The 27856-nt window shown below is 35.7% G+C and overlaps 1 protein-coding gene across 1 annotated transcript in view; it reads left to right on the top strand.

Moving 5' to 3' along the window:
• Positions 1–27856, top strand: part of RSRC1 (arginine and serine rich coiled-coil 1) — a 444672-nt gene that overhangs the window by 11379 nt on the left and 405437 nt on the right. Inside the window, exons 2-3 of the mRNA XM_052637705.1 lie at positions 1618–1813; positions 2106–2231. Of these exons, the coding sequence (XP_052493665.1) occupies positions 1620–1813; positions 2106–2231 (320 nt within the window). The 5' untranslated portion in view covers positions 1618–1619. The remainder of the gene's footprint in view (positions 1–1617; positions 1814–2105; positions 2232–27856) is intronic.

The raw sequence follows: 27856 nt of genomic DNA, 5'->3' as shown, positions 1-27856 counted from the left end.
TGAAATAGCTCTACTGGAATTCCATCACCTCCACTAGCTTTGTTCGTAGTGATGCTTCCTAAGGCCCACTTGACTTCACATTCCAGGATGTCTGGCTCTAGGTGAGTGATTATCACCATCGTGATTGTTTGGGTTGTGAAGATCTTTTTTGTATAGTTCTTTCGTGTATTCTTGCCACCTCCTCTTAATATCTTCTGCTTCTGTTAGGTCCCTACCATTCTGTCCTTTATTGAGCCCATCTTTGCATGAAATGTTCCCTTGGTATCTCTAATTTTTTTGAAGAGATCTCTAGTCTTTCCCATTCTGTTGTTTCCCTCTATTTCTTTGCATTGATTGCTGAGGAAGGCTTTGTATCTCTCCTTCCTATCTTTGGAACTCTGCATTCAAATGGGTGTATATCTTTTCTTTTCTCCTTTGCTTTTTGCTTCCCTTCTTTTCAGAGCTGTTTGTAAGGCTTCCTCAGACAGCCATTTTGCTTCTTTGCATTTCTTTTTCTTGGGGATGGTCTTGATTCCTGTCTCCTGTACAGTGTCACAAACCTCCATCCATAGTTCATCAGGCACTCTGACTATTAGATCTAGTGCCTTAAATGTATTTCTCACTTCTACTGTATAATCATAAGGGATTTGATTGAGGTCATACCTGAATGGTCTAGTGGTTTCCCCACTTTCTTCAGTTTAAGTCTGAACTTGGCAATAAGGAGTTCATGATCCAGGCCACAGTCAGCTCCCAGTCTTGTTTTTTTTTTTCCCCCCAGTCTTGTTTTTGCTTACTATATAGAGCTTCTCCATCTTTGGCTGCAAAGAATATAATCAGTCTGATTTTGTTGTCAACCATCTGGTGATGTCTATGTGTAGAGTCTTCTCCTGTGTTGTTGGAAGAGAGTGTTTGCTATGACCAGTGCGTTCTCTTGGCAGGACTCTGTTAGCCTTTGCCCTGCTTCATTCTGTACTCCAGGGACAAATTTGCCTGTTATTCCAGGTGTTTCTTGACTTCCTACTTTTGCATTCCAGTCCCGTATAATGAAAAGGACAGTTAGTTCTAAAAGGTCTTGTAGGTCTTCATAGAACCATTCAACTTCAGCTTCTTCAGCGTTACTGGTCGGGGCAGAGACTTGCATTACCGTGATATTGAACGGTTTGCCTTGGAAACAAACAGAGATACAAAATTTCTGATAGCCTGAACAGAGATGAAAATTTTACAATATTCAGTTAGGAAAGTTTAACTCTAAAAGATAGTAAAATATCTTTTATCTTTAGGGAATATGAGAATATAAGATTAGATAGTTGATCCCTAAACCAAGTATCATATAATTAATGATAAATGCAACTTTAAGCATAATAAAATTGTTGTAAGGAACCATCCTCAGGGTTGACAGTTTTGAAGACATTTTAAAAAATTTAGGATGAGTTTATTCATAAATTGTGAGAACAGTAAACTGGTAGTGCTAGAAGACTGAACTAGAGCTGTTTCTCGTGTTTTGTTAAGATTGGTACATTTAAATTATACTTTACTGAGACATTGGAAATTTTTACAGATACAAGAAAATTACTATATTAAATCTCATCCATTGTTCCATTGTGTTAGAAATAATTTTCTTTTAATTTAAACCTGTAGAAATGGGCCGCCGGTCATCAGATACTGAAGAAGAAAGCAGAAGCAAGAGGAAAAAGAAACACCGTAGACGATCTTCTTCCAGCAGTTCTTCAGATAGTAGAACGTACAGCCGAAAGAAAGGCGGAAGGAGATCAAGGTCAAAGTCAAGATCTTGGTCCAGAGATCTTCAGCCTCGCTCCCATTCTTATGATAGAAGGTGATTTTCATAATTTTTACTTATGTAGTAGCAAGAGTGACATTCCTTAGAGTTCATATGGTGTTGTACTTTGAAGTTTTATGGGTGAAATATTTTTCTTTTTGTAGTTATATATTTATGAGGTTTAAGTCTCAACCCAAAGATTTTATTTTGTTTTCTTCCAGACCTAGCCCATAGGTGTTTATCCTTTGTCTGTTCTTTGTAGATAAGCCTATAAACCAGTATAGTACTCAAAACATAGTATCTGGTAACATTTTGAAGGCAAGTAATATTTGATTATGTTCTTTTTCAGACGCAGACATCGATCAAGCAGTAGCTCTTCTTACGGCTCTAGAAGAAAACGAAGTCGAAGTCGTTCACGGGGTCGAGGAAAATCATACAGAGTTCAGAGGTCTAGGTCAAAAAGCAGAACAAGAAGGTATACCATATCAACTATTTACTGCTTTGTAACAAAATTTAGTGACTTAAAGCAATAATCATTTATTTTTCCCTCCATTTTACAATTTTGTCTCAGCTTACCTGGCAGTTCTGTTAGTTTCACCTAGGGTCACCCCTGTGGTTGTAGCTTTCTGATAGCTTGATTGAAACTGGATGGTGCAGTGTGACTTCATTCACGTATCTGGCATTTGGTGTTGGTTGTTGGCTCAGCAGCGGGGGGTCGGGTTGGGGTTGGGTGCCTTAGTTTCCCTGTGGCTTTTCATCCTTTGATAGGAATGGCTGGGCTTTTTCACATGATAGAGGAAATATTTCAAGAACGTAAGAACAGAAGCTGCAAAATCTCTTAAGGAATAACCCAGTGTATTTTGGAGTGACTGTGTCCCTGCTGAATTCATGTTGAAGTTTCAACCCCCAGTGTAACTATGTTTGGAGATAGGGTCTTTATGGAGGTAATTAAAGTTAAGGTCATAAAGGTCTGTGGGGCCCTAATCCAACAGGGCTGGTGGCCTTATAAGAAGAGAGAGAGAGATCTTTCTCTCTCTTTGAGCATACACTCAGAGGAAAGGCCATGTGAGACACTGAAAAAATGGCCATCTACATACCAGGAAGGGAGCCCTTATCAGGAACCAGATCAGCTGGCACATTGATCTTTGACTTTATGGACTTTGTGAGATACATTTCTGTTGTTTAAGCTTCCTGGTGTATGTACTTTGTTATAGTGGCCTGGGCAGATTAGTTAGTACCTGATGTTATTCCACTTGGATTTTCCGGCTGTGCTCAAGGGCCAGTAATACAGAGTGTAGTCTATTTAGAAAGAGTTGTATGTTTTGGGTAATGCTAGAAGATATGGTTGAATAGGATGGGGACCATGGTAAGGAGGGACCACCATTTTTGAAAAGAAGAGTCTAAGGACAAAAACAGTATTTTAGGAAAAGCAGTTTCTTTTGTGTAGTTTTTCATCCTGTTAGGCTCTAGTTTTGGCAGTATGTTAATTTGCAGCATGATTTTGTTATCTAGGCATAAAATTCTATAAGTCTCTCTGAATCTGAAGCTGGATAATAACAGTCAAGTCCAAATGTTTAGCTTTTCTGGCCTTGTACTGTTTGGCCCCAGCCCCCTCTCCTTTGTACACACTCAACATGAAAGGAAGCCACTTTGTGTTACATGCCTTTTGTTCTCCATCTATGCCTCTGAGTTGCTCGGTTTGTTTATTTGAGCATGCTCTTTCTTCCAGTTTCTTATATTGTCTCTGATTTAAGAAGTTTTCCTACCCTTTAGTGTTCAGGTCTGTTTAATCTCTAATTCTCTTCCATAAATCATTTCTTAATTTTTACCTTTTTACTCCCAAGTCACATTTAATCCATCCTTTCTCATCCACCATCACATCTGATTCCTGATTTGTAAAAGTTGCATTATGAATATTATGTTATTCTTCTCATATATCATAAACTCTTGCAGGGGACTCTCTTGGTACCAAACATTGCTATTAGAAACTGATTATCAGAAAACAACTTCAACTGAAATTTCCTATCAGGGAGAACAGAAAGAATAATCCATGCTTTCATATGGTCTTTTTTAGTTTGTAGAGCATTTTCACATACACCTTATAAGTCAAACACAGTTTGATTTGGAAAATGCAAGCCACTGGATTCCAAGCATCAGGCTTTTAACTTGGGGAATTAAAGGCTTATATAACTTTTGGAAGGGCTCAGGGAATTAGGGAAGCTGTTTAGCCTGAAGTATGGAAGCTGCTTATTTTCTTTTAAGAACTTTTAAGAACTCTAGCTTTGTAGCACCAAAGTGTGTAGTTCTCAAGAAACTACTTACCTGGAGGCTGCTTCTCTTCTCAAGTATCCACCTGCAACTGCATCCAGTTGGGAATCTGGAGAGGTTAATTTCTTCTATCTTACAGTGCAAGGAAGGTCTGAAAAGAAATGTCAGTGATGTCTAGTCAGCAACAAACTTATCCAGCACACATTCATTTTACTGCCGGTTTTGAGTTTTGTAACCCTGACAGGCTCTCATGCAGGTTTATACCTGCATTTTGTATATGAGGAAACAAGTTCAGAGGTTTATTCAAAATAGCAATTTCTCAGTCTCTTGTATCTCTTGTAACGACACTTACTTTGGGATATGACTGCAATAACTAAATAGTCTAGAGACGTTGAAAAGCACTATGTTTTGAGAAAATACTTCTATCCATGTTTCATATGTGACATAATTTTGGAAAATGTGTTTTAGGACTTTGTTCTTCAAAATGTTTCAACCGAAAGAGTTTCTAGGTTAATCTTAATTTAACAAGAAAATTAGACAACTCATTCCTTGAAAAGTTTAGTTAATTAAGGCTTTAATTTAAATAAAGAAGATAAAGGTACATTTGTTCCTCAGTATCTTCAGGAGATTGATTCCAGGACCTGCTGCCAATTCCAAAGTCTGAAGATGCTTGGGACCCATAGTTGGCCATCCCTCTCCACAGTCCTGCATCTACATATCCGGCCAGCTGCAGTTTATGTAGTTCAGTTCAGTTCAGTTCAGTTCAGTCTCTCAGTCGTGTCCAATTCTTTGCGACCCCATGAATTGCAACACGCCAGGCCTCCCTGTCCATCACCATCTCCCGAGTTCACTCAGACTCACGTTCATCGAGTCCGTGATGCCATCCAGCCATCTCATCCTCTCTTGTCCCCTTCTCCTCCTGCCCCCAATGACAGTCTTTTCCAATGAGTCAACTCTTCGCATGAGGTGGCCAAAGTATGGGAGTTTCAGCTTTAGCATCATTCCTTCCAAAGAAATCCCAGGGTTGATCTCCTTCAGAATGGACTGGTTGGATCTCCTTGCAGTCTAAGGGACTCTCAAGAGTCTTCTCCAATACCACAGTTCAAAAGCATCAATTCTTCGGCGCTCAGCCTTCTTCACAGTCCAACTCTCACATCCATACGTGACCACAGGAAAAACCATAGCCTTGATTAGACGGACCTCAGTAGGCAAAGAAATGTCTCTGCTTTTGAATATGCTGTCTAGGTTGGTCATAAGTTTTCTTCCAAGGAGTAAGGGTCTTTTAATTTCATGGCTGCAGTCACCATCTGCAGTGTTTTGGAGCTCCCAAAAATAAAGTCTGACACTGTTTCCACTGTTTCCCCATCTATTTCCCATGAAGTGATGGGACTGGATGCCACGATCTTCATTTTCTGAATGTTGAGCTTTAAGCCAACTTTTTCACTCTCCACTTTCACTTTCATCAAGAGGCTTTTTAGTTCCTTTTCACTTTCTGCCATAAGGGTGGTGTCATCTGCATATCTGAGGTTATTGATATTTCTCCTGGCAATTGTGATTCCAGCTTATGTTTCTTCCAGTCCAGCGTTTCTCATGATGTACTCTGCATATAAGTTAAATAAGCAGGGTGACACTATATAGCCTTGACGTACTCCTTTTTCTATCTGGAAGCAGTCTCTTGTTCCATGTCCAGTTCTAACTGTTGCTTCCTGACCTGCATGCAGATTTCTCAAGAGGCAGGTTAGGTGGTCTGGTATTCCCATCTCTTTCAGAATTTTCTACAGTGTATTGTGATCCACACAGTCAAAGGCTTTGGCATAGTCAATAAAGCAGAAATAGATGTTTTTCTGGAACTCTCTTATTTTTTCCATGATCCAGCGGATGTTGGAAATTTGATCTGTGGTTCCTCTGCCTTTTCTAAAACCAGCTTGAACATCAGGGAGTTCATGGTTCACGTATTGCTGAAGCCTGGCTTGGAGAATTTTCAGCATTACTTTACTAGCACTACTTTACTACACTACTTTACTGTACTACACTAGTGAGATGAGTGCAATTGTGCGGTAGTTGGAGCATTCTTTGGCATTGCCTTTCTTTGAGATTGGAATGGAAACTGACCTTTTCCAGTCCTGTGGCCACTGCTGAGTTTTCCAAACTTGCTGGCATATTGAGTGCAGCACTTTCACAGCATCATCTTTCAGGATTTGAAACAGCTCAACTGGAATTCCATCACCTCCACTAGCTTTGTTTGTAGTGATGCTTTTTAAGGCCCTCTTGACTTCACATTCCAAGATGTCTGGCTCTAGGTTAGTGATCACATCATCATGCTTATCTCGGTCGTGAAGATCTTTTTTGTACAGTTCTTCCGTGTATTCTTGCCACCTCTTCTTAATATCTTCTGCTTCTGTTAGGTCCAGACCATTTCTGTCCTTTATTGAGCCCATCTTTGCATGAAATGTTCCCTTGGTATCTCTAATTTTCTTGAAGAGATCTCTAGTCTTTCCCATTCTGTTGTTTTCCTCTATTTCTTTGCATTGATCGCTGAAGACGGCTTTCTTATCTCTCCTTGCTATTCTTTGGAACTCTGCATTCAGATGCTCATATCTTTCCTTTTCTCCTTTGCTTTTCGCCTTTCTTCTTGTTTGAAAAAAGATCTCCAGTTCAAAAAAATCCTCACAGTTCAAACCCATGTTGTTCAAGGGTCAACTCTAGTGAGTTTTTCAAAGAAAAAGTATAGTACTATGTGATGCTAAATTTTAAGATACGTTGTTAATGATCTATGTGCTTTTTAATATAAGAGTGATATCAGTCATGGGAAGTCAAATACTTTCACAAAACTTTATTATTACATGTCTAAAAAGTAATTGAAAGATGAAGCATGTTTTGAGGGATGGCAGGAAGAGAGAAGTCAAATATTTAAAGTTTGCTGCAAGTTTCCATGGATAAGTTATAGAGTAATTTGATGATTTTGCTTTTTAGTGCAATTTTTATGTTCTGGAAGTACTCAAGTTGTGACATGTATCATATCACTTCCTTTTACAAGTGAGAAACCTACTGTTATTCACAGTATATTTACATATTTCCTCAATTTTAGAATACACAGAATGTAATTACAGAACTGCTTATATGTCCCACTATAAAAAACAAACATCTCAAATTAGAATTGCTGAATTTTTTTGAGGTGCCTGTATCAATTTACATTCCCGCCAACAGTGCACAAGGGCTCCCTTTTCTCCACATCCTTGGCAACACGTTATTTGTTTTCTTTTTGATAAAAGCCATTCTGACAGGTGTGAGGGGCTATCTCATTGTGGTTTTGATTTGCTTTTTCCTCATGATTAGTGATGTTGAGCATCTTTTCACGTGTCTGTTGGTCATCTGTATGTCTTTGAAAAAATGTCTGTTTGGGTCCTCTGCCTATTTTGTAGTCTAGTTTGTTTTTTCGATGTTTAGTTGTATGAGTTCATTGTATATTTTGGATATTAACCAGTTATCAGATATATATCATTTGCAAATATCTTCTGCAATTCAGCAGGCTGCCTTTTTGTTTCGTTGATAGTTTCCTTCGTTGTACGAGAGTTTTTTAGTTTTATATAGTCCTATTTGTTTATTTTTGCTTTTGTTTCCTTTGCTTAAAGAGACTTGTCCAAAAAATATTGCTAGGACCAATGTCAAAAAAGCATACTGCTTCTTCTAGAAGTTTTATGGCTTCAAATCTTACATTTAAATATTTAATCCATTTTGAGTATATGTTTGTGTATTGTATGAAAAAATAGTCCAGTTTGATTATTTTGCATGTAATTGTCCAGTTTTTCTAGCACCACTTATTGAAGAGGTTGTCTTTTCCTTAGTGTATGTTCTTATCTTCTTTGTTGTAAGTTAGTTGCCCATGTAAGTGTGGTTTCATTTCTGGGCTATCCATTTTCCATTGATCTCTGTGTCTGTTTTTAGGTCAAACCTATATTGTTTTGATGATTATAGCTTTGTAATATAGATTGAAATGGGGAAGCACAATTCCTCCAACTTTTTCTTTTTTCTCAAGATTGTTTGGGTATTGAGGGTTTTTTGTGTTTCCTTACAAATTTTTTAGATTGTTCTACTTCTGTGAAAATACCGTTGGAATTTTGATAGCGATTACATTGAATCTGCATATTATTTTGGGTAATATGGAGTATGCTAATTTTATACCCTGCTGCCATACTCAGTTCTTTTATTGTTTGGATTAGCTTCAGCATTGATTCTCTAGGAGCTGTCACATACAGTGTCATATTTTCTGCAAATAGATACAGTTTTGCTTCTTTTCCAATTTTTATTCTTCTGTTTGCTTTCTCTCATCTAATTCCATTGGCTTTTACTTCTAGTATTTAATACCAGAGGAGATGATATACTTCCTTATCTTTTTCCTGATTTTAGTGTAAATGCACCTGTGCCCAGTCACTAAGTCACATCAGACTTTTTGTGACCTCAGTGACGGTAGTCTGCCAGGTTCCTCTCTACATGGAATTCTCCAGGCAAGAATACTGCCCACTCCAGTATTCTTACCTGGAGAATCCCATGGGGATTTATTTATATGATAATATGAATATATATATCATTTTATATATATATATATATATATATATATATATATATATATATAATCATGTTAAGAGAGGATCTGTAACTTTGTTTTTATTTTTTCCAGGAATGGATATTGAATTTTGTTGAAGGCTTTTTCATCATCTGTGAATATTATCAAGTGTTTTTTTCCCCTCTTAGATATTAAGGAACTGATCTTGGTTTTCTGGATTAAATCTTAGTTGTTCCTGGTGTAGTATTTTCTTAATGTGTTCACTAATTTTTAAGGTGAGTACTTTTACAATTATAGTCATATGTGATGTTGGTCTTTTTCTTTTGTACTGTGTTTATCAGTTATTAGTTAACATTATTCTTGCTTCATAAAAAGAATTGGGAAGGTTTTCTGGTATTCAGAGTTATAGATTTGTGAAACCATTTGGGCCTGGTGCTGTTTTATTTTTTGATAACTTTATTTCTTCAACAGAAATTGGTCAGTTTAAACTTTGTAGTTCTTACAGACTTAATTTTGGTAAACTATATTTTTCTGGTGTATTAACTATTTTACCTGTATTTTAAAATTTATTTGTCTAGAAATCTGCAAAGTAGTTTCTTATGATTTAAGCTTTTTTCCTCTGTTTCAATGCTTATTTTCCTCTTTTCACTTATTATTTTTTATATTTATGCTTTCTCCTTAATTTAAGTTAGTTAGTTGACTCTCTATTTTGTTAATTTAAAAGCAAATGTTTAAATTGATTATTTAGATCTTTTTCTCCATTTTCTATCTTATTAATTCCTGCTTTTATTCTTATTTTCTGCTTTGTGCTTTCTTTGGTTTAGTTTGTTATTCCTTTTCAAGTTTTTGAACTGCTAATTATTTATATTTCTGCCTCATTTCTATTGATAAAAGTGTTTAAGTGTTTAAATTAAATGAATTTTCTTTTAATCGCTGCTTCAGATATATCTCATAGATTCCTTCTAGCATGTTATGAAAAATTTCAAGCATGAGCAAAATTGAATTTTACAGTGAAGACCCATATATCTACCACCTTGATTGCCGTTTTTTTTTTTTTACTTTACAACTTACTCATTTATCTATTTCTCTCTCTATCCATTAATTTATCCTAATTTTTCTGTGCATTACCAGTTGAAGACATTAGTAGGCTTTCCCCTTAAATCTTTAGCATGCTTATCTGTAAGTAGAGTTTAATATTTCTTTATAAATTTTTCCTTTTGAAAACAAAAACAAATTTCTCTTTGAGGCAAAATTTATATATATTGAAATGCACAAATTCTAAGCACATACTTGCTAAGTTCTGATGCATGCATTACCTGCCAACATACATTACTCTTACCCAGAAAATTCCCTCATTTGTTGTTGCTCAGTCACTGAGTCTTGTCCAGCTCTTTGTGACTTTATGGACTGCAGCATGCCAGTCCTTCCCTGTCATTTACCATCTCCTGGAGCTTGCTCAAACTCTAATCCATTGAGTCAGTGATGCCATCCAACCATCTCATCCTCTGTCATTCCCTTCTTCTCCTGCCCTCAATCTTTCCCAGCATCAGGGTATTTTCCAATGAGTCAGCTTTTCGCATCAGGTGGCCAAAGTATTGGAGTTTCAGCTTCAACATCGGTCCTCCAATGAATCTTCAGGACTGATTCCTTTAGGATGGACTGGTTGGATCTCCTTGCAGTCCAAGGGACTCTCAAGAGACTTCTCCAACACCACAGTTCAAAAGCATCAATTCTTTGGCTCTCAGCTTTCTTTATAGTCCAACTCTCACATCCATACGTGACCACTGGAAAAACTATAGCCTTGATTAGACGGACCTTTGTTGACAGAGTAATGTCTCTTCTTTTTAATATGCTGTCTAGGTTGGTCATAACTTTCCTTGCAAGAAGTAAACGTCTTTTAATTTCATGACTGCACACACCATCTGCAGTGATTTTGGAGCCCAGAAAAATAAAGTCAGCCACTGTTTCCACAGTTTCCCCATCTATCTGCCATGAAGTGATGGGACCGGATGCCATGGTCTTCGTTTTCTGAATGTTGAGCTTTAAGCTGACTTTTTCACTCTCCTCTTTCACTTTCATCAAGAGGCTTGTTAGTTCTTCTTCACTTTCTGCCATAAGGGTGGTGTCATCTGCATGTCTGAGGTTATTGATATTTCTCCTGGCAATCTTGATTCCAACTTGTGCTTCCTCCATCCCAGCATTTCTCATGAGGTACTCTGCATAGAAGTTAAATAAGCAGGGTGACAATATACAGCCTTGACGTACTCCTTTTGCTATTTGGAAGCAGTCTGTTGTTCCATGTCCAGTTCTAACTGTTGCTTCCTGACCTGCATATAGGTTTCTCAAGAGGCAGGTCAGGTGTTATTGTTGAGTGTGAAAGTGAAAGTTGCTCAGTCAGTGTCCGACTCTTTGCAACCCCAGGAACTATACAGTCCACAGAATTCTCCAGGTCAAAATACTGGAGTGGGTAGAAGGTTCCCTTCTCCAGGGGACCTTCCCAACCCAGGGATCGAAACTAGGTCTCCCGAATTGTAGGCAGAGTCTTTACAAGCTGAGCCACATGGGAAGCCCAAGAATACTGGAGTGGGTAGCCTGTCCCTTCTCCAGCAGATCTTCCTGACCCAGGAATCGAACTGGGGTCTCCTGCATTGCAGGCAGATTCTTTACCAAGTGAGCTATCAGGAAAGCTTTTATTGTTGAATAGTATTCTATTGTATGCATTTATCCCATTTTTCTAGATTTTTATGTAGATGTAATGATGCAAGTGGCTTCATACAGTAAGCCTAATGCTTTGATTTATGTATCTCTATTTTGTTCTTGTTTATTGCTAAGTAGTGACCATACCACTGTTTATCTATTTTCTTGTTATGATCTCCTAGAGTATTTATGGTTTGGGTTATTATGAATAAAGCTACTATAAACATTTCTTTTGCACATCTTTCTTTTAAATATCTAAATTAATTTCTCGTAAGTGAAAATCTAGTTGTTCAACTTCTGAGTCCTTGTATAGGTACCTGTTTTAGTTTTATAAAAAATTAGTTTTCCAAATGATTTTCCATGGCTGTATCATTTATATTCCCACCAAAAATGTACGTGAATTCCAGTTACTTACCAACTCATCCATACTTGGTGTGTTAGTCTTATTAATTTTAGCCAAAGCTGTCAACTTGTAGTGCCATTTCATGGTTTTAAATTGTATTTGTAATTTTAGCTTTTTTGTTTGTACCTATAGTACATGTTTTTTATTGTGGTAAAAAACACATAAATGATAATTTTAAACATATTTTCAGGGCACATTTTAGTATTGTTAAATATATGCATATTGTTGTACAAAAGATCCATAGAACTCTTTCATCTTTCGTGACTGTGACTCTATGCCTTTGGAACAACAGCTCTCAGTTTCCCCCTCCTCCCCTCTCCTGGCAGTCACCCTTCTGCTTTGTTTCTATGAATTTGATTGTATCAGACAAGTCATATATAAATGGGATTATGCTCTGTTTACCTTTTTATAATTTCCTTTTTTCACTTAGCATAATGTCCGAAATTTCATCTATGTTGTGACATAGGACAGAATTTCCATCTTTTTCAAGGCTGAATAATATTCTGTTCTATGTGTATACCACATTTTCTTTATCAGTCAGCTTTTGATGGACCTTTAGATTGTTTCCACATCTTGGACATAGTGAATAATGCTGCAGTGAAAGTTAGTGTGCAAATACTTCTTCAGTATCCTGCTCTCAGTTCCTTTTGGTTATATAATCTGAAGTGGAAGTGGGATTGCTGGATTCCTATGATAGTTCTGTTTTCAATTTTTTGGGGACCCTCCATACTGTTTTTGATAGTTGCTTGTACCAGTTTACATCTAACCAATAGCACACAAGGATTCCAATTTCTTTACATCCTTGCCAACAGTTAAATTTTTAATTTTTTTGATAGTGTCCATCCTAACAAGTTTAACAGGGTATCTTTGTTTTTGATTTTCATTTTGCTGATGATTTAGTAATGTTGAGAATGTTTTTATATGCCTATTGGCCATTCATACCTCTTCTTTGGAGAAATGTTTGAGTCTTTTGACCAATTTTTATCTGGTTGCTTGTTTTTTGTTTGTTTATTTATGAGTTATAGAGGTTAAAGAAAAAGTCTGTATGTTAACCCTTTATCTGAGCTATGGTTTGCAAATGTTTTCTACTATTTGATAGATTGTCTTTTCACTGTGCTGTTTCCTGTACAGAAGTTTTAAGGTTTGATGTAGTCCCATTTATCTTAATTTTTTTTTTAAACTTGTGCTTTTGATGTCATATGTAAGCAATATTTGACCATTTCAATGTCACGATGCTTTTCCCCTTTCTTATAGAAGGTTTGTAGTTTCAGACATTAAGCTTAGCTCTTAATCCATTTGAGTTAATATTTATATATGGTGTAAGAAAAGGGTCCACCTTCATTCTTTTGCATGTGAATATACAGTTTTCCCAAAATTTATTGTAAAGGTTGTCATTTCTTTATCATGTAGTCTTGTTACCATTGTTGAAGATCATTTTACCATATACTCAAGAGTTTATTTTTGGGCTGTCTGAGTTTATTTTTGGGCTGTCTGTTCTGTTCCATTGGTCTATATGTCTGTCTGTTTGCATATACTGTACTTTGGTTACTGTAGTTTTACAATATATATTGAAATCAGGAAGTATGAGGCCTCCATTCTTGTTCCTTTTCAAGATTGTTTTGGCTACTGGAGTCTTTTGAGATTCCATATTAATTTTAGAATTTTTTTTGCTTCCTTGGTTAAGTTTATTCATAAATTTTTTTTTAATGGTATTGTACATGGGATTTTTTTTTTCATTTCCTTTTCAGATTGTTAGTATATAGAAATGCAAATTATTTTTGACTGTTAATTCTGAATTCATTAGTTCTAATTTTCTTGGAGGGGGGGATATGTGTGTGTGTGTGTATGTGTATAATCTTAGGATTTTCTGCATATAAGATCATGTCATCTGTAAACAGGTATCTTTCCAGTTGGGATGCTATTTGTTTATTTAGATTTTTTCATGTCTAGTTGCTCTGGCTGAAAATTCCAGTACTGTGTTGAGTGTGGGGGTACTTGTCCTGTTCCTGAACTCAGAGGGAAAACTCAGTTTTTCACTGTTGAGTATGATGTTAACTCTGGGTCTTTCATATATAACCTTTATTATTTTGGAGTACTTTCCTTCTATTGCTAATTTGTTGACTTTTTATTATGAAAGGTGTTGAATTTTATGAAAAGATGTTTTTCTTCATCAGCTGAGATGATCATGTGGTTTTTGTTCTCTATTTCTGTTAATGTAGTATGATTTTTCCATATTTTGGGCTTCCCATATAGCTTAGCTGGTAAAGAATCCACCTGCAATGCAGGAGAACCTGGTTCATTTCCTGAGTTGGAAAGATCTGCTGGAGAAGGGATAGGCTACCCAGTCCAATATTCCATATTTTCCATATTTAAGATTCCTTTCATTCAAGGGATAAATCCTGTTTGGTTATGTTGTATAAGTGTTTCAGTGTACTGCTGAATTTCGTTTGATAGTGTTTTGTTGATTTTCCTTGCATCCATGTTATTCACAGATATTCATCTGTATTTTTATTTTCTTGTGGTATCTTTGTATGGTTTCAGTATCAGGGTTATAATGCTGGCTTAAAAAGTGAGTTTGGAAGTGTATCCTCTTCTTCAGTTGTTTTGGAACAGTTTGAGAGGAATTGACATTAATTGTTATTTAAATGGCTGATAGAATTCTCCAGTGAAGCCATCTGGTCCTGGGCTTTTATTTGTTGAAAAGTTTTTAATTACTGATTTAGTATTCTCCTTGCTTGTTCAGATTTCCTCTTTCTTCGTAATTTAATCTTGTTAAATTGTATATTTCTAGGAATTTATCCATTTTTTTCTGTTATTTAATTTGTTGGCATATAATTATTTATCAGTTCAGTTCAGTTGCTCAGTTGTGTCTGACTCTTTGCGACCCCATGGACTGCTGCATGGTAGGCCTCCCTGTCAATCACCGACTGCTGGAGTTTACTCAGACCCATGTCCATTAAGTCAGTGATGCCATCCAACCATCTCATCGTCTATCATCCCCTTCTCCTCCTGCCTTCAGTCTTTCCCAGCATCAGGTTCTTTTCTAGTGAGTCAGTTCTTCGCATCAGGTGGCCAAAGTATTGGAGTTTCAGCTTCAGCATCAGTCCTTCCAATGAATATTCAGGACTGATTTCTTTTAGGATGGACAGTTGAATCTCCTTGCTGTCCAAGGGTCTCTCAAGAGTCTTCTCCAACACCACAGTTCGAAAACATCAATTCTTCAGCGCTCAACTTTCTTAATAGTTCAACTCTCACATCCATACATGACTACTGGAAAAATCATAGCTTTGACTAGATGGACCTTTGTTGCCAAAGTAATGTTGTTCATAGTAGTTGTTCATAGTTGTTCATAGTAGTCTTATAATCTTTTTATTTCTTTTATTTTCTTTTTCTGGTTCTCTGAGATGTAAAGGTAAGTTATTGGTTTGAGATTTTGGGCCTTTTTTTTTAAACTTTGCATGCGTGCAAAGTTGGTTCAGTCATGTCTGATTCTTTGCGACCCTATGGACTGTAGCCCACTGGGCTCCTCTGTCCATGGCTATTCTCCAGGCAAGAATTCTGCAGTGGATTGCCATGCCCTTCTCCAGGCGATCTTCCTGACCCTGGGATTGAATCCGTGTCTCATGTCCTTTGTATTGGCAAGTGAGTTCTTTACCAGTAGCGCCGCCTGGGAAGCCTTTAACATAGTTAAAGGCTTCCTGCTATAAACAACCCTCTTTGGACAGCTTTTGTTGCAGCCCATGAGTTTTGGTATGTTTTCATTTTCATTTGTCTCAAGATATTTTCTAATTTCCCTTGTGATTTCTTCTTTGACACATTGGTTTTTTCAAGAGTGTGTTTGATTTTTACATATTTATGAATTTTCAAGTTTTTCTGCTGCTGTTATTTTATTCAGGCTTCTTTTTATTATGAACAGATACTTCATATACTTTCAGTGTTTTAAAATTTGTTAAAACTTTGTCACCTAACATGCGTAATCTGTCATGCAGAATGTTCCATGTATGCTTGAGAAGGATGTATATTCTATTGCTACTGAGTAGAGTGCTCTATATATGTCTGTAAGGTGCAATAGAATCTGCCTGCAATGTGGGAGACCTGGATTCAATCCCTGGATTGGGAAGATCCCCTGGAGAAGGGAAAGGCTACCTACTCCGGTATTCTGGCTTGGAGAATTCCTTGGACTATGTAGTCCATGGGGTCACAAAGAGTCGGACACTACTGAGTGACTTTCACTTTCACTTTCAAGGTGCAATTGGTCTACAGTGTTGCTCAAGTCCTCTGTTTTCTTATGTCTTATATCTGGTTTTTCTGTTATTGAAAGTCGCTTATTGAAATCTACTGTTATTGTGTTACTTTCTATTTTTCACTTAAGTTCTGTCATTGTTTCATATATTTAAGTATTCTATTATTAAGTATGTCTGTATGTTTAGAACTATTGTACCTTTCTAGTGAATTGCCCCTTTTACTATTACGTAATGTCTTTTTTTGCCTCTTGTACATTTTTTCACTTAAAGGAAATTTTGTCTGATATAAATAGGTCCACCCCTACTCTCTTTTGAATATTCTTTGCATGGAATATATTTTCCATCCATTCACTTTAAGCTGATTTTTGTCTTTATACCTAAAGTAAGTCTCTTGTAGGCAGCATGTAAGTGTGTGTAAAGTGTATAGTTTCTTAGTTGTGTTCAACTGTTTTTGACACCATGGGACTGTAGCCCGCCAGGCTCCTCTGTCCTTGGAAATCTGCAAGCAGGAGTACTTGAGTAGGTAGCCATTCCTTTCTCCTGTCAAGACACTGATTCTTTATTTCCCTTGATCAAGTCTGCTGTTGAGCTCCTCTGTGAATTTTTTCAGTGTAATTATTGTATTCCTCAGTTCCAGCATTTCTGTTTTTTTCCTTTTCTATGATCTCTATCTCTTTGTTGGTATTTTCATTTTATTCATTTTTCTGATTTCATTTAGTTGGACATCTGTGTATATTACTGACCTTCTTAAGACAGTTATTTTGAATTCTTGTTAGGTAACTCAGATCTCGCTTTGTTTTGGATTGGTTTCTGTAGTGTATTTTTTTACTTTGATTGGGTTGTGCTGGCTCCTTTTTTCATGTGCTTCATAATATTTTGCTGAGTTTTATATGTTTGAAAAAACTGCTACATCATCTGGTCTTTAGGGGCTGGCTTTGTACAGGGGAATACCTTTACCAAACAGTCCAACTACAGATTTTGGGGACCTCTGGAATCTTTTTCTGTAGGTTGTACCTTCTCTAGACTTGTGCATGTAATTATCCATTTGAAGGTTGCTGACTTTTGTTTTTCTGGAGCTTTTAATCTCTTGCTTTTTGCTATGTGTCTGTAGTAATTCAGGTTCTCTGGTGCTCAAGCAACAAGCAGTCCCACTCTCCTTTGCTGTCAATATCCCCCAAGGATCCAAAGTATGCCTACTTTGCGTCAGCAGTCTGACTCAGGCAAGTCATATATACCTTTCCTTTAGGCAAGTATCTGAAAATCTGGTACAATGGATCCTTGTTCCAGCTTTCTCTCTCCTTCCCAAGGTAGAAATTTCGAGTTAGGCACTTTATTGTGGTTGCTTTGAGATAAGTTGACCACTTTTTGCTGTACTATAAGTCCTCTGGCTCTCCAGCAAGCCACTGCCCCTCCCTTGCTTTCAGCAGCCTTCAGTCATCCAAACTATGGTGCTTTATTAGCATTCAAAATCAGCAAAGAGAAACCAACCCCTTGAGTAGCCCTTTGAAAAAATGGAATGCTGGAGCATGTCCCATTTTTCTCTGCTCCCACCCTCCAAAGGAGAATCACCAGCCAGTCTGAGCTGTGCCAGCTTTGTAGGGGGAGGATTGTGGGTAAAGTGATGGCACTTTTTACCTGCTCAGTGTAGCTATTCTTAATTTTATGTTCATTAGATATACCATGTCTTTATTGGTTTCTGGAGTTCTCATTAAAAGAATATTTTGATCTGTATATTGTTTGGTATACAGCACAAGTTTATCATACACAGTTATATCATGCATAATTACATGCATAAGTCTCGAGAAGGTACAACCTACAGAAAAAGGTTCCAGAGGTCCCCAAAATCTGCAGATAGACAAAGCCAGTCCCTAAGGACTAGATGATGTAGCAGCTTTTTCAAATATACACAGATCTGTTTGATCTGTATATTGTTGTTGTCTTTATAGGGCAAACAGGGGCTGGGACTTTCTGTTTTGCTATCTTGCTGACATCATTCTCAAATTATTTTTTTGTGTAGTGTATGAAATATGGGTTCATCTTTTCCCCTGTTTGATAGTCTAGCTAGCACCCTTTAAAAAAAAGAAAGTTTCATTTTCCTACCGAGTAATCCTGGTGCTTTGTCAAATACCCAGTTAATTATATGAAGGTGATTTTGTTGGTTGGTTCGGTGGTCTGTTTGGTTTTATTGATCTATTTTTACTCCCATACCGCACCGTCTTGAATACTGTAAAATGTAGTAAGTCTTGAAATTAGATATTATTTTTTTGTATTTCTGTATGAGTTTTATAATTTGACAATTTCTTCACATTATCCTATTGGGATTTTTACTGCTGCTGCTGCTAAGTTGCTTCAGTCGTGTCTGACTCTGTGAGACCCCATAGACGGCAGCCCACCAGGCTCCCCTGTCCCTGGGATTCTCCAGGCAAGAACACTGGAGTGGGTTGCCGTTTCCTTCTCCAATGCATGAAAGTGAAAAGTGAAAGTGAAGTCGCTCAGTCGTGTGCGACTCTTAGCGACCCCATGGACTGCAGCCCACCAGGCTCCTCTGTCCGTGGGATTTTCCAGACAGGAGTACTGGAGTGGGGTTCCATTGCCTTCTCCAGGGATTTTTACTGGGAGATAAGTAAATAGAATAGGAGAATTGATATCATAACACTCTATAAACATATCTGTCCATTTTGGGGGACTTACACTTTATTTCTTCTAACAGTGTTTTGTAGTTTAGGTGTAGCAGTCTTGCACATGTTTTATTTATTTTAGAACTTTTTGATATTACTTAAAAGGAATTATTTTAAATTTTCACTTTGGAATAATTTCCTGCCAATATATAAAATGTAATTGACTATGTGTTATATATTTTGAATATTATGTATTCTATATATACTTTGTATATTTCTTTCAAATCTTATAACCTTGCTGGTTCTTGCTAGTTCTAGTAGATATATTGAGTATGCCTTAGGATTTTCTGTGAAAGCAGTCATTGGGATGGCTTTAAGCTCTCTGCCATTTATTCAGTTTTCTTGGCTCATTGCATTGTTTGGGATTTCCAGTTCAATACTGAAGAAGAGTGGTGAGAGTAGGCATGCTTGACATCTCCCCTATCTTAGGAGGAAAGGATTCAGTCTTTTACCTTTAAACCTGATGTTAGCTTCAGGGTTTTTTGTACCATCCTTTATAAAATTGAGGAAAAGCCTTTTATATTTCTTGTTTGCTGAGGATGTTTTTAACAACAGTGAGTGTTGCTTTCTGTCAAATGCTTTTTCTCATCTACTGGGATGATTATGGTTTATTTTCTGATATATTTTCATCTTTTTTTGTTTTTGATCATCTCTTGATGTGTTTTCTAACTATATAGTCACCTTTATGTACTGAAGATCCCATAGTCAACTTGATTTTTTAAAAATTACCTCACATGGAGCTAAAATAATGCTATATATCACACCATATCTGAAAGACCTTCTGAGTGTAGCTTGTGTTCAAGATGTTTACAGATTTAGTCGTGAACCATACATTCCCAGACATATATTTTCTGGTGTTACTGACTTTCTGGGCTCCTTACATGAATATTTTTTTCTTTTTAATTGTCTTTTTTTTTAAGTTAATTTTTATTGGAGTATAAATGATTTACAGTGTTGTAGTAGTTTCTGCTGTACAGCAGAGTACATCAGTTATACATATATACATATATCCACTTATGTATGGAGAGTGTTCCATACAGCAGAGTGTGGAGTAGCGTTCCCTGTACTATACAGTAGGTTCTTATTAATTATCTATTTTGAATATAGCAGTGAATCTTTTTCTTAATGGAGATGGATTTTGATTTTTATTCAAGAAGTCAGATTGAAGATTTTTTTATGTAACGTAATCATTGACTCAGATGATTTCTTAAATTGTGGATTTTCTTAGTTCATATGTGTGAACATTATGTATGTTCTCAGTAAGAACTTATAACAATAGCAGTAGTTCCAGAATTCACTTATTGATGTTAGTTTTTTCTGTAGTAATTATAAATCTGTTTGTCAAATTGCGAGTATTTATCTCATTTACATAGCAGTTATTGTATATGTACTGTTGCTATATTTTACAAACACAAGGAATGGCTTTTGAAATCAGCCATTTCATTAGTGAATAGTTTTGTTTCATTTCCTTTTTTTCTCCTCAAACAGCATCTATGGAGAAGGGAATGGCAATCCACTCCAGTATTCTTGCCTGGAGAATCCCATGGATAGAGGAGCCTGGTGGGCTGTAGTCCATGGGGTTGCAAAGAGTCGGACGTGACTGAGCGACTAACACACACACACACAAACAGCATCTATGTATATAGATAATGACATATTCTTCTATCTGCAAAGCTGGGAGAGTTAGCATAAATTTGAAGAAATAAGTAAATTCTAAAATATGCTTTTTATTTTTCATAATATGTAATGTCTTAATTGTCCTATCTGTGTGTTTCTTTTCACTTCAGGGCTATGTAGGTTTCTATGTGCACAAAGCATTTAGATTGGGATGGTAAGACAAGTACACGCCCGTGTGCACATACACATACACTCACATATGCATGCATATGCTCACATAGAGGAGTCAAACACTGAATGAGGCAGTTTAAATCTGCTAATTGTATCCTGTAAACTACAGGCTTGAGGGGTGTTAGGGAAGAGGTGATTATTGTGTATTAGAGAAAATTAGGAAAATTTTCATTAAGAATATGGTATCACATGTAGATAAAGTAAGAAATATTTATTAATTGGAAAGAGTGTGTAACATTATTTCTGAAAATGCATTTATCTAATAAAATAGTGTATTGAAAGTACTATATAAACTATAAAGGCCAGAAAAGATGTTATGGTTTTTAAAAACTATTTTAAGTATTATTTCAATATGCTGTATACTACCGTACACCTGTGAGTTTGCTACTCTTCTATCATATTTTATGAGTTTAAGAGATTTAAAAATTATATTTAATTCTCATCTTCTCCAGGCCTTGATTATTTGCTTAGGGAACAAAGGATAGCATTTCTGATGTTCTTTTTCTGGTGTCCTTTTCTGGGTATTAACGTAAAAGATTGTATTTTATTATAACAATGGAACAATTCATGTTATTTCTTCAACTTGAATAATGTTGAAATTTGAAAAATTAAAAATTAGATTAGCCTCTTATATGACTACTTCATATGAAAGTCATCTAACAAATGATCCTTGTTCATCTAAATGAAATCTGAGGAGTAAGTATCTGGGAATCACACATAATTCTTTACAGAGTGATCTGTCATTTTCTTACTTTTGTAATATTTTCCTCCTTCTTATACACTACATGCATAGCATTGCTCTAGTGAATTTTACTGATATTTTTCTAATCAGTGTATGAAATCAGAGCTCTTTTAGAATTCATTTATTTGTAATTTTTGATTTTCCATGAATCAAAAGAAATCATTGATGACGCCATTAGAAAAACTTGCATAAGTGCAGTATGCTAGGTTATTCTAGGTCTGACTTAAATGTGAATTCTGTAATTGGGAATCCTATAGTTTTAAAAATGAGTAAGAATTTGGCTTCTGGAATGTATAGTGTCTAGAAGCTAGAAGATGGGTTAAGTTGACAATGTTTTAGGAAAATATGTGTTTTATATTTATTCTTTCCCATTTCTACTGTGATTTTTTTGTTAAGCATATTAAATATCTCTTTCATATGCAAATATGTGAAAAACTAATTCATTGATTAAAGTTTAAACTGGCCATGAAACAGTTGTTAAACTTTAAGTTGGGGAGCACTTTAATAAAAATATTTTAACATATTATGAAAATTAAGAAGTAACTCAAATATTGAGAGTTGATTTTGCATTTTTATTTTATTCTTTTATTAACCCATTGATCTTTGTTTTGTCTTATATCTGAAAATAAGAACAGAATGTGTACTTATAGAGCAATTATTTTATTGAGGACATGTCTTAAAAGTCAAGATGTGAAGCTGCTTGGTAATGCTATAAATTTAAAACTGTCCTACAGCAAGACAGTACGATGCAAATATGACTTAATAAGATCACAAACTGAATTTCAGTGAAACAACCAAGATTTACATTAAATTAGGAATTTTAAAACTGATTTAGTTTGTTTTACTGAGCATTTGCTTAATAACATTTTGCCTTCTTGCAATCTTTTTAAAGACAATAATTCGTCTGTGAAATGCAGGCACATCCTCAGTAGAAAAATTGAAAGCAACAGCTCACTTTCTGAAACCACACATACAGCGATATAAAGAAATATTTCAGCTCTACAAAATTTAATAAATCATCCCATTTCCTAATTTGATCATATTAGATGCTGATGTGGAAGAAGCATTTCAAATACCATCTCCTCATTAATATACATCAGTCTGGGGAATAGAATGGAATACTTATGCAGAGATGTCACAGTTACTGTTTCTTAGTTTACTAAGTGGAACAGGTTGATGTGATACTGGGTGCTATTTGTCAATGTCTTGTTAAAATGGTTTGGGTCGAGTTATGGAGTCCAGAAAGACGGCGGCTGATAAATCAAAAGTGGATTGAGTGGACAGGAGGCAGTGATTGATACTGTGACAGGATATGAGGAAAGGAACCTTGATACAAGCATGCATGATATTGAATATGAGAAGGAAAATGGCCCTTGAGTATGGATATTATTCACAGAAATGAGAATAATAACATCAGCCTGAAAATACTGCTGGGTGAAGATTAGGATAGTCCTTATTAGAGCATAATACATTGTTAGAATGGTAGGGGTGAAATTATGTAAAAATTTATGTGAGAAGAATATTTTGACTTATGTCTGAAGACTCTTTAATGGTTATTTATTGGTTAAAGTAGTTTAGCCTTTTTTTTCCAGTATGACTTTTAAACCATTTGTTTATAAACATCCTGACTCCCAGTAAAGTTAAAACATTTTTTTTGTTAGGTTATTTTAAAGAACATGCCCCTTCACATCTCGATTTTATAATATGTATTTAGATACTGAACTTGTATGCATAAATAGTATTTTTTAACCCATTGGATTTGACTTGTAAAATTATATTGTTAATTTTAAGTAAAAATCTACAATGCAAGGTTTTCATCATATTTTAGGTTAGTCATTTTGAGTGGAAAGTGGAAGATTCCTGACAGATGAGCCATTTCAAAAAGATCAAGGCTGTATATACTGAATTTATATTAGTGAATTATCAGTGAAAAACTAGTTATTGGAAAGTTCTTGGTGGGAATCTTTCGATTAGTCTCACATTTGTCTTTGACAGTGTATGAGCAGGAAGAACATTTCTTGCTTCCTCCCTGGAAGAGTTCTGTATCTAACACTGGCAGAATAAGAGGTTCTTCGGAAAGTTATTCAGTTACTACTTTTATAATTATATAATATATGAGAGAAAGAGATATGGAGTTACCAAATAGCTATAATTATAGTATTTTATTCTTATATAAAATGTATTTTTCTTCCTGTTAAGAACTGACACTTTGTGACACGTTTTTAAAGTATGTAATAGAAAACATTTGAAATAAGGCATTGCTAAACATTCATGTGACACAAACCAGTAGTGATGAATTTATTGATAATTTTTTTCTAGCCCCTTTAAAACATTCTGATAAATATTTATGTATTCTGGATTCCTTAAAACTAATTTAGTTAGGTGAAAATTGTTATTTTTGGTTTTATCACCTCAATTATTTGATAAACCAGCATCATAGTGTCAGCTAAATAACGTACTATGGAATTTGGTATAGTTTTTTAACTACACTGTTTATTGCCACACGCTTTATGGGGCTCAGAGTGTGATTCTGAATATTTGAAGAGGAAAAAGTAATTTCTAAATTATAGAATACTTTTAAAAAATAATTTTTAGTTTCACCTCTGATTCATTATTTATATAGCAGCCAAAATGCAATTCTGATAGTTCCTCCCTTATTTCAGTGGTTTAGAATATAGTCCAAAGTGTTGACGAAGCCTGAAGTCCTTCTGTGATCTGGTTCTCCCTGTCTTTTCAGTCACATCTTTCTAATCCCAGTTAGAATTTCTCTACAGTTCCTTTTTTTATATCTCAGGGCCCTTGAACATGTGGTTGCTTCTTTTTGTAATGTTCTTTACTCTCTCTCATCATTTGTTCATCTTTGAGGTCTTGACTTAAAGACATTTCCCTGGATGGACTTCTCTGTCCATCCAGACCATGGATATATTTTCCTATCACATATGGCGCTCATGGCTCATAGCCTAGGATTCAGCACTAAAAACTGATCTTACTGTTATAGAAAGCTGAAATTACTGTTATAGAAACATGGGTATGTACTTAGTCTTATTAATTCCCAAATTATGGATTGAGTTTTAAGTACAATAATAATCACTGCTCACTTGATTCTTATTTGTATAATGAAGAAACTAATTTGAAATTACATGCAATATTATTAAAAACAAATTGGAGGGACATCTTTGGTGGTCCGTTGGTTAAGACTCCATGCTTCCATGTGGAGTGGAAGGGGTCATGGGTTTGATCCCTGGTTGGGGAATTCAGATCCTGCCTGCTGCATGTGGTATGGCCCGCCCCCCACCCCCCCAAAATTAGAAATAACATAGAAAAAATTATGGATCAACCTTATCTCAGTGTCCTTGTCTTTAAAATGAGTATTGAATTCATTCTGGCAATAATTCTATTTCTAAATTGTTTGAAGATAATTTTTATGATAGTCATTTAAGCAAAAATTAATTTTAAATAATTTTTCACTTTTGAGTTTTTAAAAGAAAACTAGTGAGGGTACCTATTATTTTGCCGTGTTATCATGCTCCAAAAGAATAATTAATAATTAAGCCACTTCAAACAATTAAACATCTACTCACATTGATATTGCCTATTTGCTTCTCTACAAAACTCTCCTTTGTTCTAGTATCCTACAGAGCTTTTATTCTTTGTGTTGAGAATGTCCTTCTTATGTAAGTTTTTGTTTATCTGATTTATAACTTTCAGCAGTGAATATGAGGTGCTGGAGAGCTATGGATGCAGAATTTTTAGGGTTAAAAGTTTCTTTTAGACTATTTCTTTTAGATGAGGAAACTGAGACTAGAGAAGTTAATTCCAAGGTAAACCAGTTATTGGCAGCAGAAATAATTCCCTAAGTGTATGGTGATTTGATGACTTCTCATTTCACAGGGTGTTATTTTCCTTCTTCATTTTTTAAATAGGCATAGATCACGTAGGATCAATAGAAGCAGTGAGAAAATTCTGGAGGAGCAAAGCTGGGTAACCTTGTTCTTGGACAGACAATCTGAAAATGAGCTGTCTGCTTGGGGATAATAAAATAAGTGTAAAATGAATGCTTGTATAAGTACAAGAGTTTATCTGTTTTTAAAAATCTGCTCTGTTCCTTAAGCATACAATTAAATAAATGTATGTTTTTATTGTTTATTTACCATAGGTTGTGCATATTTATAAATATTTATATTTATTTATAAAATCATGCAAAATAAAGATGAAGTGCAGACTGTGGGTCTAACCATGAATGCAGTAAGCTTTTATTCAGGTCACTGTTTTTATTAGTATGCCCTTGACTGGAACCTTCAGCAGTTTTACATTGACATTCAAAACAGATGGACTTTTAATTATTAATCCTATGGAATTAATGAGCTCATTTTAAGAAAAGGGTACTCTCCCTGTGCCCCACTGCCCACTTCTTTGTCAAGTTGCTTTTTAATTAGGATTTTCTAGGTTTATAGCATTTAATCCAAAATAGGCAAAAGGTGATCTATTAAGTATGTCATGAAATCTCCAAATTTTTTAATAGAAGATTCAGTGATTTTAGTTGATAAAAGATTTTATGTGGCTTTGTAGTATTAGTCTGATTAAATAAATGAATGCTGTCCTTTTTGATCTTTTGCTTTAAGATGGTACCCTTCCAGTTTTCAGATTATTTTAAATTAGTTTTAATACTTTCACATCAAAATATGTTATTTAGGTCCAAAAGAAGTATAGTAAATATTAATTAGTTGACTTAACCTTCAATAATTAATAGATAAAGATTATCTAAATTTTTAGCTGGTACAAGAACTGTATTTTCTAATGACAAAGGAGATGATGTTTTCATAGACATTTCTTCTCAGCTTAACTGCAAAGCAATTTTAGTTCTTTTGTTTTTGACTCACATGGAACACTTTGCTGTCCATCTAAAACTGGGGTACAGATTTCTGCCCAGGGTGGCAGCTGCATTGTGAGGAACTCTTCCTGAAGTGTTCTGAATTGACTGAATGTTAGCTAAGTTATGGCTACTTTTCTGTTTTTGGACCAAGTTTCACTGTTGTGAAGAGTAGGGTCATGACTCTAAACAAGCTGAGTGGAAGAGTTGTTCATTTAGATTTTCTTTTGTTCCTCTTCACAGGTATAGATCACTAGAAATTGGCCATACTTCTTTATGTAATATTTACCAGTGTATCAAGTTAGAGTCATTTAATCCATGCTTTAGGATGAGATGATTTCATTATCTCAGTTGCTGAATTTCTTGCTATTTCTTGACCCTTGTTCACAGAGGAAAATCTGGAGAATACTATGTAGGGAGAGCTTTGTTGCCTGGGCAGAGCCCAGATCAGAATTTACCATGGTAGTTTGCCATAGGCACTACTGTTGGATATAACTAACTGCCAGCATGTTTTACTGGGTGACTTCTTGGATGTTGGCAGACACTTAATGTAGTCCATGTTCTAGAGAAGCTTACTGTCATATAAAATTTGCTTTTTTATTTTTCTTTATATTTTTGTTTATTTATTCTTTTATATCCTTATGGTAAAAGCAAAGATAGAAACCTGTGTAGGTGGATAAGAATAATTTATTGAGAAAGAAATTTGTTATTTCTCCCTGCTCCTTCCTATAAAACTGTAAAACTGTGGAGTCTTGCCAAAAGAAATTGATAATTATTATCTATATCAGAGTAATTTAAAAGTAGGTAAATTGTTGTATGTTTTTATAATGTTGTTGATTGTAAGTATAGGAATAATTAATTATGTGCTTTTTTTGTTTTCCTCTGTATTTCACTCATTCTTTGATGAGGAAGGATATAGATTATATATTTATAAATCTGGTTTTTAAAAGGTCATTGTGTGCTCAGTTGCTCAGTCATGTCAGACTCTTGTGGCATCATGGACTGTAGTCTGCCAGGCTCTTCTGCCCATGGAATTTTTCAGGCAAGAATACTGGAGAGGGGTACCATTTCCTTCTTGAGGGTATCTTCCTGACTCACAGATTGAACCCACGTCTCTTGTGTCTCTTGCATGGCAGGTGAATCCTTTACCAATAGCGCCACTTGGAATTACATTCATTTCATAGAATCAGTGCTTAATATTTGAGTTGACATTTGTGTGAGGTATAAAATAACAGTCTAATTTCACTCCTTTTCATGTGGCTAATCTTCCCAATATGATTTCTAGAAGAGACTGTCCTTTCCCCATTGTGTATTCATGACTCTTGTCATAAATTAATTGACTATATACATTTGGGTTTATTTGGGGGCTCTCTGTTTTGTTCTGTTGATCTTTATGTCTGTTTTTATGCCAGTAACAAACTGCTTTGATGACTGTGGCATAGTAATCAGTTCAGTTCAGTTGCTCAGTCATGTCTGACTCTTTGCAGCCCCATGGACTGCAGCATGCCAAGCTTCCCTGTCCATCACCAACTCCCAGAGTTTACCCAACTCATGTCCATTGAGTCAGTGATGCCATCCAACCATCTCATCCTCTGTTGTCCCCTTCTCCTGCCTTCAATCTTTCCCAGCATCAGGGTCTTTTAAAATGAGTCAATTCTTCACATCAGATGGCCAAAGTATTGGGGTTGCAGCTTCAGCATCCATCCTTCCACTGAATCTTCATGACTGATTCCTTTAGGATGGACTGGTTGGATCTCCTTGCAGTCCAAGGGACTCTCAAGAGTCT

The sequence above is a fragment of the Budorcas taxicolor genome, chromosome 1 (genome assembly GCF_023091745.1).
Source record: "Budorcas taxicolor isolate Tak-1 chromosome 1, Takin1.1, whole genome shotgun sequence".
NCBI lineage: Eukaryota > Metazoa > Chordata > Mammalia > Artiodactyla > Bovidae > Budorcas > Budorcas taxicolor.
The sequence above is the reverse complement of the archived record's forward strand: the minus strand, read 5'-3'. Positions and strand labels throughout refer to the sequence as shown.